We start from the raw sequence: 12,019 nt of genomic DNA on the forward strand, positions 1-12,019 counted from the left end.
AAAGAAAGGCAATGCCAAAGAATGCTCAAACTACTGCACAATTGCACTCATCTCACATGCTAGTAAAGTAATGCTCAAAATTCTCCAAGCCAGACTTCAGCAATACGTGAACCGTGAACTTCCTGATGTTCAAGCTGGTTTTAGAAAAGGCAGAGGAACCACAGATCAAATTGCCACCATCTGTTGGATCATCGAAAAAGCACATGAGTTCCAGAAAAACATCTATTTCTGCTTTATTGACTATGCCAAAACCTTTGACAGTGTGGATCACCACAAACTGTGGAAAATTCTGAAAGAGAAGGGAATACCAGACCACCTGACCTGCCTCTTGAGAAATCTGTATGCAGGTCCGGAAACAATAGTTAGAACTAGACATGGAACAACAGACAGGTTCCAAAAATGAACAGAGTACGTCAAGGCTGTATACTGTCACCCTGCTTATTTAACTTATATGCAGAGTACATCATGAGAAATGCTGGGCTGGATGAAGCACAAGCTGGAATCAAGATTTTCAGGAGAAATATCAATAACCTCAGATATGCAGATGATACCACCATTATGGCAGAAAGCAAAGAACTAAAGAGCCTCTTGATAAAAGTGAAAGAGAGTGAAAAAGTTTGCTTAAAGCCTAATATTCAGAAACATGCCTAACATCATGGTATCCGGTCCCATCACTTCATGGAAAATAGATGGGGAAACAGTGGAAACAGTGGCACACTTTATTTTTTGGGGCTTCAAAATCACTGCAGCCATGAAATTAAAAGATGCTTACTCCTTGGAAGAAAAGTTATGACCAACCTAGTTAGCATATTAAAAAGCAGAGACATTACTTGCCAACAAAAGTCTGTCTGGTCAAAGCTATGGTTTTTCCAGTAGTCGTGTATGGATGTGAGAGTTGGACTATAAAGAAAGCTGAGCACCAAAGATTGATGCTTTTGAACTGTGGTGTCGGAAGAGACTCTTGAGAGTCCCTTGGACTGCAAGGACAATCCACCCAGTCCATCCTAAAGGAAATCAGTCCTGAATATTCATTGATAGGACTGATATTAAAGCTGAAACTCCAATACTTTGGCCACCTGATGTGAAGAACTGACTCATTTAAAAAGACCCTGATGCTGGGAAAGATTGAAGGTGGGAGGAGAAGGGGACCACCAAGCATAAGGTGGTTGGATGGCATCACCGACTCAATTGATGTGTTTGAGTAAATTCCGGGAGTTGGTGATGGACAGGGAGGCCTGGCGTGCTGCAGTCCATGGGGTTGCAAGAGTCGGACACGACTGAGCGACTGAACTGAAGCATATGAAACAGTGATTAAAAATTTTTTTTTATTGATGTATAGTTGATGTACAATATTATATTAGTTTCAGGTATACAACATAGTGATTCAAAACTTTTATGGATTTTGTAACTTTTTTTTTAACTTTTATATTGGAGTGTAATTAACATTGTGTTAGTTTCAGATGTACAGTAAAGTGATTCATTTATATAGATATATATGTATAACTTTTTTTAATGTATCTTTAAATAAATTTGTTTTTGGCTGCACTGGGTTTTTGTTGCTATGCGCGGGCTTTCTCTAGGTGCGGTGTGCGGGCTTCTCATTGCAGTGGCTTCTCTTGTTGCAGAGCACAGGCTCTAGGAGTTGCATTGCGTGGGCTCAGTAGTTGTGGCACATGGGCTTAGTTGCCCAGCGGCATGTGGAATCTTCTCAGACCAGGGATCACAGGCACGTACCCTGCATCTGCAGGTGGATTCTTAACCACTGGATTGCCGGGAAGGTCCTACATGTATCTCTTCTCTGTGAAACAGTGATTTTGGTGTCATCTGATGTCAGTAACAAAAGCAGACCTTCGGGGAGTCACACTGTTGCTTTGCTCTTCTCTCGCCTCTTCAGGGAAATGACCAAAGGTTTCTTCAATGCCCAGTTTGGGAGCTTGTTCCGCACAGACCAGAACCCCACGTACTTCCTGCGGCGCCTGTCACGGTTCGCCGACATCTACATGGCGTCCCTGAGCTGCCTGCTGAACTACGACGTCAGCCACACCTTCTACCCCCGGCGGACCCCACTGCAGCACGAGCTGCCCGCCTGGTCTGATCGGCCCCCGGCCGCCCGGCTGCCACTGCTGCAAGAGGCCCAGGCCAAGTAGCTGGCGGCCCCCAAACCCCTGGGCACCAAAAGCCAGGACCGGTGATGGCCCCACGCTGGGCAGACTCTGCGGGGATGTGAGCGTCCCTTTTGGAAATGATACAGATAGTCTTAGTGATACCTGTTTTGTACATTATGGAGGATACCCCGAAGCTCGTGGAGAAGGGAGCTCACAGCTCGCAGAGCCCGCCCTCCTATGCACGTGGGGAGGGGACAGCGGCTGGCCTCCTGTCGACACCCTGTGATCAGCCTTCTTGTTTCCCAAGGTACTGTATCCAGCATCGGACTTCCTGGGATGGGGAGTCTTCTTGATGTCTGCTCTGTATTCCAGCAGGTGATGTTTTGAAACTCTTCTTAACTCTTCTGTGGAAAGTGCATGGAAAATGCTGAACACGCACAGACAGTGCTGGACCCGGTGACGTGCATCCCTGGTGAACTGCTGATGCTTTAGTGGGCACTTGGATGGCGTACCGTGGTGTCAGCAGCTGAGATGGAGCCCAGTCGGCAGCTGGTTCCCACACATCTGGTACTAGGGCTCTGGCACACTGGTGCCTCCCTTGACAGCAGACTCAGCCTCCCTGGAGGTCTTATGTGAGAAGGAACAGGAGAAGTTGCAAGTCCTTGGCCTTGATTGTCCTCAGTATCCATTTCCTGTGTCTTGCCCCACACGGGGGAAGGACCATGGTGTCCCAAGTGGTGGGCAGGTTCACTCTTTTCTCTCAGAAAAGGAGGACAAGGAGAGAAAAGCTTCTGGTTTAATGTCCTGCCAGCAGAACAGACTGTAGAATGAGGCTGCTACATGCCAACGAGCGAGAGGAACCAGTGCGTTTGTGGTGGGTATCCCAGGACTTTATAACCCCTGACACTACCACCACACGTGTGTTGCTTGAACCTGCTCATTGGAGGATGAAAAATGAAACGAAGAAAAATGTCCTCATAACTTAGTGCCGTGTGGCGACCCCCCAGCCCCCAGGTGTTTTGCAATCTTGTTAAACTGTGTGTTACCAGAAACCCTCCTCGTTGGAGGGCAGTGATTCATCAGCCGAGGAGACGGGCTTGAATCCAGCCAGAGCGAGGGAGGTGGCCCTCTCTGCTTAGCTGTCTCCCACCTTCTCCCTGTAGATCGCTTTCCTGACATGTTTATGTGTCTGTTTTGGGAATTTCTGTAGTGTCTGTGTTTAAGGTGGGAGCGGATCAAGGACATTGACGTTGAGAGAAACAGAGTTGGAAATAGCCTCACTGAGTGAGTGTTCCCATTTCTGAGGACAAGGCAAGTGGCACCTGTTCTTAAACCTGAAGGATGCAGGGGTGGAGGAAAGGGGCTTGAGGAGAGACTGCTCGCTTATTTGGCGTTTTTAATGAATTTGTGTGGAGCCAGCTGTTGAGGAAATGTGAGCTTGGCCTGCCACAGGCTACCTGCCTGAGTGCAGAAATTAGGTGACTTCTATGCTATGCTATGCTAAGTCATGCTATAGAAGTTTTTTAATGTTTAACGCTATAGTTTTTTAACGCTATATAAGTGTTTTAATGGGACTGTTGTTGTTTAGTAGACTCTTGGCAACCCCATGAACTGTAGCCCACCAGGCTCCTCTGTCCATGGGATTTCCCAACCAGGAATACTGGAGTGGGTTGTGATTTCCTTCTCCAGGGGATCTTCCTGACCCAGGGGTCGAATGCACATCTCCTGCATTGGCAGGTGGATTCTTTACTGACTGAGCCACCAGGCATACCTGTGATCTTTTCTTATATTTAACTAAAATAGTGAAGGTGACTCTCTAGACCTAATAGGCCCAGTTGGCCTTCTTTTTTCCCTTTATTATAAACACAGGTGTCCATTCCCTTTTCAGGCTGCAGGAGGCATTTTGTTGGCTGTTTGTTAGTGCCTGGGGGTTTTAAGCATCAGAGTGCATTGGAGACTGGCATTTCAGGGGTGCAGGAGGCGCCCAGAACTGCTCAGTGTTGGGGTCCTCAGAGGATATGCTGGTGCTTTGGGCTGATAGTTTCTGCTTTGGAGAAGCTGGTTGAGGAAGTAGGTATTTTAAAACTCTTTCTAATCAGGTATTCACCGGATATATCCTACGTGCCAGTGATAGGGTGTTTTGTTTACTCAAGAAAGTTGTTACCCAACAACTCAGTACAGCTATTCTTACTGCTTTCATGTGTGTCTGGGTTAGGAGACCCAAGCCTGGGGCGAGAAATACATTTTCTAGGTGTGTGAATAAGGAATTTTAATGACTTATCACCAATTAAGGTTGAGCAAGCTCCAGGATATAGTGAAGAATAGGGAAGCCTGGCATGCTGCAGTCCATGGGGTCGCAAAGAGTCAGACATGACTGAGCGACTGAACAACAACTGAAGGCCATGGCACATGACGGTATTGAAGTCTGTCTGCGGAGGACCCACTGAGCATGCGCTGGGGCCAGCACACAGTCAGGGTCAGGACGGCCATCTCTGTATGAAGGACTGAGGGCTTCTCTTTGTCTGTGCTTGTTCATTTTAATTTGTCACTGTCATGACTCAGCTGGGATTCGGCACCCTGTACAGCATTCTGTTCCTCCTGGTTTAGCCTCTGGTGAGCCCGCTGATGAATGCATTTGGGTGCAAGGGAAGGGAGTCTATTTTCTACCACTTAAAAGATCAGTTTGGAAAGTGAGCAGAATAAAATTAGCTTGCACATTGAAAAATATTTTCCCTTTTTAGCATCAGTTAGACTGATTTTCCCAGAAGGATGTGAACAAAAATTCATAGTCCAGGGGCGGCTATCTGTGCCCCTAAGGCTCACCATAGCTGTAGCCGGTTGTCCTGGAAGGGACCTGCACAACTGTTTTTTCCAGAATCGTTTTTTTAAGTAGATGAAACCTGGCTTTTAATATGTTTTAGGAGTTTGGAGAGCTCCCACTTTCCTCCTAACATAGTCTTTAAAATTTTTTTTTCTTTTAAAAATTCCCTTCAGCTCCACTACTGCCAGCTAACATAAACCACCTGTTACTGATTCAGGCCCATCTATGACTGAATTCCTAGTTGCTTTGAAGGCATTGGTTCTCTTAATTAGTGCCAAGGAGAAATGCAAAGTCCTCTTTCCTGCTAGCTAATTTAGCTTTGGGTGAACTAAATAGCTTCCCCCGCCCCTTTTCCTCCCCAAAGGCCTCTAAAGTGGTAGAGTGTGCTAAACGTTGGAATTGGATCTACTCTGCCAAATGCTCATCTGTTGCCAAAGACCCACTTGGGGGCCCTGGTCTGGAATATGCTCTCAGACTCAGTCTGGGTAGAGGCAGGGAGGGTTCCTTGATTGCTCCATTCAACTACCACGGAGCCTGTGTTGTGCTGGCTTAGTACTGATTTCCTTTTGTACTAATTTCCTTTCTTTTCTCCGTTAGCATGTGGGAGCTAGGCTCCAAGCCTGGCTTAAGTGAAAAGTAAAGTTGCTCAGTCGTGTCTGACTCTTTGCGATCACATGGACTGTAGCCCACCAGGCTCCTCTGTCCATGGAATTTTCCAGACAGGAGTACTAGAGTGTCCGACTCTTTGCGACCCTATGGACTGTAGCCCACCAGGCTCCTCTCTCCGTGGAATTTTCCAGGCAAGAGTACTAGAGTGGGTTGCCATTTCCTTCTCCAGGGGATCTTCCCAACCCAGGGATTGAACCTGGGTCCTCCCGCATTGTAGGCAGATGCTTTACCATCTGAGCCACCAGGGAAGCCCCCAAGTTTAGCTTAGCTTACCTTTAATACCCTAGTGGATGGAGGAAGAAAAAGGGAGTGAAGTTTCCCTAATGTAAGGCTCAGCACACTTTCCCTGGCAAGGACCGGACAGGAAAGACTTCCGGCTTTGCAGGCCGTTTGCTGCAGCCCCTCCTCTGGGACTGGGCCTGCCTGTGGTCCAGGGCAGCCTGGCCTCTGAAGACAGGCTGCAGGCTGGATTTGGCCCTCGGGCGGTGGTTTGCTGACCCCCACATCAACAGATTGTGTGGGTGGCCATGATGAGATGATGATTTTGCTGAAAGTGTGCAGGGTGGTAAGCAACCACAGAACACAGTTGTGTGCAGCCAGTGGAAAGAAGTTCTGTAGGTAAGCTCGCACTTCCCCTAGGAGCTTCTCTCTGGACATATTCACTTATGTGGCCAGTGGTAACATACTGTGTTTCCGGCACATGGCATGATTCTCAGTTGTGTGACTGAGCGGCCAGGCTTGGCACTCATTGAATATACCTCTCATTGTGCTCATCTGTGATTGTGTTAGTAGCGTTGTGATGGGCTTGGCTACCCTGAAGGACTTTATCCCCCAGCTGCTGTGGGGGTTGGTTGCTGCTGGCTCACTGTCTGCAGCTGTAGGTCCTCTCTGGGAGCTTCCCCCTGTTGAAGAGTCCTGCCTCGGATGAAGGGTGTGTTCAGACTCCCTCCCTGGAGCAACTCTGAAGGCCCATCAGCTCCTTCCTGCCCCACCCCCCCTTCCTTTTTCCCAGGTGTGCATCCCAAGGACAGTTCCCTGTAAACTTCCTGTGTGAGACTCCCCACCTCATGCCTGCTCTCTGGAACCGACCCACAACACTGCTCTGTACTTTTCTACACTGCAGCCTTGAACTCTGACTTAGGACACTGTTTTCTAATTATTTAGTAGAAGGACAGATGGTGCCTGTTTAATTTCAGGCATGGTAAATGCAGGCATGGTAAATGCAAATTAGGTAGACTTGCTATTTATCCTGAATGTGAATTTGCTATTTATTCTAAATACTGATTTTATGTTAACATGATGTCGAACTTACTGCCAAATAAAAGTTTGAATTGTATTGTCCAGTTTACTCCCAGTCATCTGCTTTTGTGTGCTTCAGTTAGTGGCAAAAGTCATATCACATTCTAATGTACCCAAAAAAGAATATCCCTGAGTAAAGGGGCAAAAGGTTGATGGTTCCTTCCTTACCACCCTGGTCTCCCCACCCTCAGGAGAGCACACCTGCCTGTTCTCAGAGCTTGAAGACCATGTAGTGAAGCCACAGAAGGAAAATGGGTGTGAATTTGGCCTTAGGTGGCAGCAGGTGACCCACCTAGAATTTCTGTCTCTCACAGACAGTTCCCTCCTTGAGAACAAGGAGAAGACAGTGATCCACCTGTTTGTCTGCAAAGTACTGGGAGAATGGAAAATTGGAAGCAGTGTTTTAAGGGAAGAAAATATTAATACTGAATGAGGAGTGCATGTTGTGAAGTCAGTTCACTGCTGGGTTTGGATATACTTATATTTTGAAGAGCCTTTTTAAACTGTTTGAATGTGTTTAAACTTAATATCCTTGACCTCTATTGTGCTAGGACCTTCATCTCCTTCACTCCTCTCGTGGGTGCCTGCTGTTTTTCCTCTTAATCATGTGCCTTTCTGTCCCCTTGATGGTGGAGTTGGTGGACTCACTAATGAATCCGTCCCACGGTCCCCTTGGGGAGCGAGTTCCTGGAGAGCCAGCATTGCCCTATCACGGCACGTTGTCCAAGAGGAGGTGGTAAATCATTCCTCTGCCTGAATAAATGCCCTTTCCTGGAGTTGTGAGGAAGCTTCTGAGACTCCAGGGGCTTCTGAACTTTGGACTTGGCTCAGCAAAAACCCTGATGATTTGGAACAAAGTTGTTTGGGCCGTGAGGGTGATGGAGGGGGGTCTGAGATCTGCTCATCCCAGCCTTTCCCATCTCCATTTCCCAGAGGGGGCTCCCGAGCCTGGCCAGTGCTACCCCCGGGGTAGCTTGCAAAAGGGTGGCGGGTGGGCTGGAGGCACTTGGTTGTCACAGTGATGGAGAGGCCACTTCGGGCCTTTTGAGGGTCCAGTGGACATCCAGCCTTGCACAGAGTCCTGCATGGAGAAGAACTGGCCCGATTCTGGACATTTCATATAAATGGAATCATCTGGTATGTGGTTTTCTGTGTCTGATGACTTCTTTCACTGAGCATCATATTTTCAAGGTTCATCCATGGTGTTGCATGTATCTACTTAGTTCTGTTTTAGGAATGCTATTTCATTGTGTGGCAAGACACAATTTGGTTATTCATTTGTAAGTCAGTAGACACTTGGCTTGTTTCCATGTTTTGGCTATTATGAATAATACTAATAATACTACCTCTATAAGTTGTTGTATGGACATGTGTTCACTTCTCTTGGGTCTGTACCTAGGAGTGGAATTTCTGGATCACATGGTAATTCTATGTTTAACTTTTTGAGGAACTGCTGGACTGTTTTCCATGGTAGGGGCACAATTTTACATTCCTACCAACAAAGTAGAAGGGATCCAGTTTCTCCACACCCTCGCGGATACTGGTTATTGTCTGTGTTTTAAGGATGGCCATCCTCGTGGGTGTGAAGTGGTATCTCCTTGTGGTTATTATGTCTTCTTCACACAAACAAGCAAACCAAACAGAATTAAGAAAGAAGCACTCATAATGCAGATGTTGGCTAACTAACAGCCCTAATGAGCCCTAATGAGTTGATTTTACCTTCAGAGTTTGACCCCTCCTATGGCAAATGGTCGATTTGTTTCCCAGACACTGGATTTGTTCCACTGACTTTATTTCTGTTCTGTAACCAATAATTGAGCACATTTCACATGCCACACACTGTGCTGGGTGTCAAGATAAAAAGACGAATGAGGAAGGTCTCTGCCTTCGGAAGCTTACAGTCTTTTTTTTTTCTTTGGAAGCTTACAGTCTTAACAGGGAAATAAGACAAGGTCACTAGAGTGCTGGGCAAAAGGTAAAAGGTGCTACTGAAGGTTAGGGAAGATAGCAGAGGGTCAGGGAGGGAGCAGTCCCCTGGGTGGTGGGTGGGCTTAATATGGTCTCTCACCCACAGAAACAGAATATCCCCTGGATCAACTGAAGTGATGAGGTATGGCTTGAGTGCTGCAGACTTTGAAATGTTAAAGGAGCTTACATTTCCCACAGTCAACTGGGGCTGAGGATTCACAGTTGATGGCCTTTCTGAGGTGGCTCTGGGGACCCAGGTGGCAGCGGTGATGTCTGGAGGGGGCAGGTCCAGCCCTCATAGCGCCCCCAGGGGGTCACTGCTGTCCAGCAGCTGGTCGGCAGGGTCCTGGAAAAGAGAAGTCTGTGAACCAGGCAGAAGGTGCATCCTTCGAGGTTGAACATAATATTGGCTACTGGTCTGAGGCCTTGGCGGGTTTAGGGCACACTGGTTGTTTAGTTGCTAAGTCATGGCCAACTCTTTTGTGACCCCGTGGACTAGCCCACCAGGCTCCTCTGTCCATGTGATTTTCCAAGCAAGAATACTGGAGTGGGTTGCCATTTCCTTCTCCAGGGGATCTTCCCGACTCAGGGATTGAACCTGTATCTCCTGTATTGGCAGGTGAATTCTTTACCACTGAAGCCCTGGGGAAAGCCCTTAGGACATGCTACCCCCAATCCAGTAACTTGGCGTGTTAAATGTCAAACTGAAGGAATTCTTTTACATGACAGAAGCAGGAAGGTCACTCTGACTAACTCTGCCCCCTACCCTTTTCCCCTGAAACAGGTAATAAAATTCTCTCATGAAATTTTTAGAGGAAAGAAGATGCATCACTTCTGGGGAGCTGGGGGCCAAGAAACCTGTACAAACAAACCTTGTTCACTAACCCTTATCTTCCTAGTGACTTCTTCACCATTTACGACCTCTAGGTCCAAAGCTCTCTCTCTCGTCAGTTCCTCACACATTTAGTCTAAAAGGTGCAAAGGCTTCCTGTTCTGGTCCCTTCTTTGGGTCTTCATTTTCTCATGAAGGCTCCCATGTACACATAAATGTTCAATAACATATATATGTTCTTCTGTGAGTCTGTCTTTACCAGTTTACTTTTCAGGCCCAGCCACGAATCATCAGAGGGTCAAGGAAAACTTTTTCCTCTCTTTCAGCCTAAAAACACTATTTTTCCTGCAGTCTCTTGTGAATACATCCGGTGGGAGCGAGGGTGGCTTCACGCTGCTGTCCTGGCTCGTGGCCTGAAGATGGGGTATGCTCTCGGCCTGAACATGTGGACAAGTCATTTCACCTCTGCAGAATTTTTCTCATCTATTAAGGGGCCTAATAATATTTACCTGACAGGGAGGTGTGTGAATTAAGTTAGATACTACTCTAAGGAAAATAAAACCACCCCACAAAACATGGCTGTTACTCTGGTTACAAAAAAAATCCTTTCCGGTTGACAGTTCATCCTGAACTGGGTCTGATCAGAAGCAACAGTCCAGAGGCAGCCTCCTGAACCTCCTGCTGTCTGTGGCTCTGATCAGACCGCAGCTCTGTCCGTTCACATAATGGATGCTCACAATGTATGGATTGGCTCCAGGTCGTCTAGAGGCAACATCTGCTCCTTCAGTATAAAAGGCATGAGAATAAAGCAGATTTGGGGCTGGTGCCCTCAGCCTAGGATTCCTGTAACTGGAATATTTTTGCCACCTGGTCTGATTAGGAAGGTTGAACCGAGTCCTGTCTCTTAGGGTACTCTCACCTGCCTCAGGTGAGTATTCCATCGACAGTGCTCATGGGGCCCCGAGAAAAGCCAGACAGCTGAGAGGCCATGGAGAGCCCTGAACAGAATATGAAATTTTTCCCCTTGCTTTTATGTTACTTTTTTAAATTTTATTTTATTTTTAAACTTTATTGTATTGGTTTTGCCATATATCGAAATGAATCCACCACAGGTATACATGTGCTTCCCATCCTGAACCCTCCTCCCTCCTCCCTCCCATACCATCCCTCTGGATTGTCCCATTGCACCAGCCCCAAGCATTTGGACTCCCCTTGCTTTTAAGATGAGGTTGATTTCCATATCACAAGGCTTATAGAAATAGACAGTTAATAAATGCAGCTTAACTGAACTTGCCCTTGAATCTGGACTAGAAACTTTTACATGGGTTTGATTAAAAAGCAATAGGATTTATGATCTGATTATTTTCCATATTGCAAATATATTAAATCTACTACCACAGGCACTGAGAACCATGGGAGAGTTGCATTTGGTTCACTAGAAAAATAACAACAAGTGTTGCATTCTATAAGCTTAAAATGGTACAATAGAATGCTGTAACGTTTCAGTGCCAACTTATAAAAATTCAGTATAGCCACTGCCCCGTGGACTTCAGGTGCATCACCCTCCCAGTGTGGATATGTTCACCACCCTGGAAGATGTCTGAACCCCCTACCACTGGGATTTATGGATGATGGTAGAATAGAAGGATTTGAGCTCACCTCTTATGAAAACACCAAAATTACAAGTAAGGCTTTCATTCAGATTTAACAGAGAAATCAAAAGCTTTGCAGACAAGCAAAAGCTAAGAATTCAGCACCACCAGACCACCTTTCTAACAAATGCTAAAGGAACTACTCTTAAGTGGACAAGGCCACAACTAGAAACAAAATTATGACTAGAAAAGCTCATTGGTAAAGGCAAACATCCAGTAAAGGATGGATATCACACAGAAGTGATATCAAAACCAGCAGTCATGAGAACACAAATGCAGGATATGGGAAATGTATTTGAAATTAAAAGACCAGCAACTTAAGATAATCTTGTTTATATATGGACTGCTATAACAAAACATCACAGTAACTACAAACTGAAATCTATAATAGATTACACACACATTTAAAAAAGGGGGGGGGAATTTTTATGGAGACTTCCTCACATCGACTATCAGCTACATTTCTGGCCTCTCTCTCCCTCTGGAGAGTGAAGGGTTGAACTGAAAAATCCCAACCTTCGAATCATGGTTTGGTCTTTCTGGTGACCAGAAGGCATACAGGAGCCAACCCAGAATCTCAGAACAAAAGATGCCCCTGGTATTCTCACCACTTAAGAAATCAGAGGAGTTTATGAGCTCTGGGGCAAAGACCAGTATGTTTTCTCTTATTTCA

At 46.3% G+C, this 12,019-nt stretch overlaps 2 protein-coding genes across 2 annotated transcripts in view; one reads left to right on the forward strand and one right to left on the reverse strand.

Moving 5' to 3' along the window:
- The window catches only part of NT5DC3 (5'-nucleotidase domain containing 3), a 69,635-nt gene extending 65,887 nt beyond the window's left edge, over positions 1-3,748 (forward strand). The window contains exon 14 of the mRNA XM_010853463.1: positions 1,895-3,748. Coding sequence (XP_010851765.1) covers positions 1,895-2,147 — 253 coding nt within the window. The 3' untranslated portion in view covers positions 2,148-3,748. The remainder of the gene's footprint in view (positions 1-1,894) is intronic.
- A 4,921-nt stretch (positions 3,749-8,669) lies between these two features.
- Positions 8,670-12,019, reverse strand: part of STAB2 (stabilin 2) — a 169,621-nt gene continuing 166,271 nt past the window's right edge. Inside the window, exon 69 of the mRNA XM_010853421.1 lies at positions 8,670-9,208. Coding sequence (XP_010851723.1) covers positions 9,158-9,208 — 51 coding nt within the window. The 3' untranslated portion in view covers positions 8,670-9,157. The remainder of the gene's footprint in view (positions 9,209-12,019) is intronic.

Source organism: Bison bison, unplaced genomic scaffold (assembly GCF_000754665.1).
Source record: "Bison bison bison isolate TAMUID 2011002044 unplaced genomic scaffold, Bison_UMD1.0 scf7180017864327, whole genome shotgun sequence".
In the NCBI taxonomy this organism is placed as follows: Eukaryota; Metazoa; Chordata; class Mammalia; order Artiodactyla; family Bovidae; genus Bison; species Bison bison.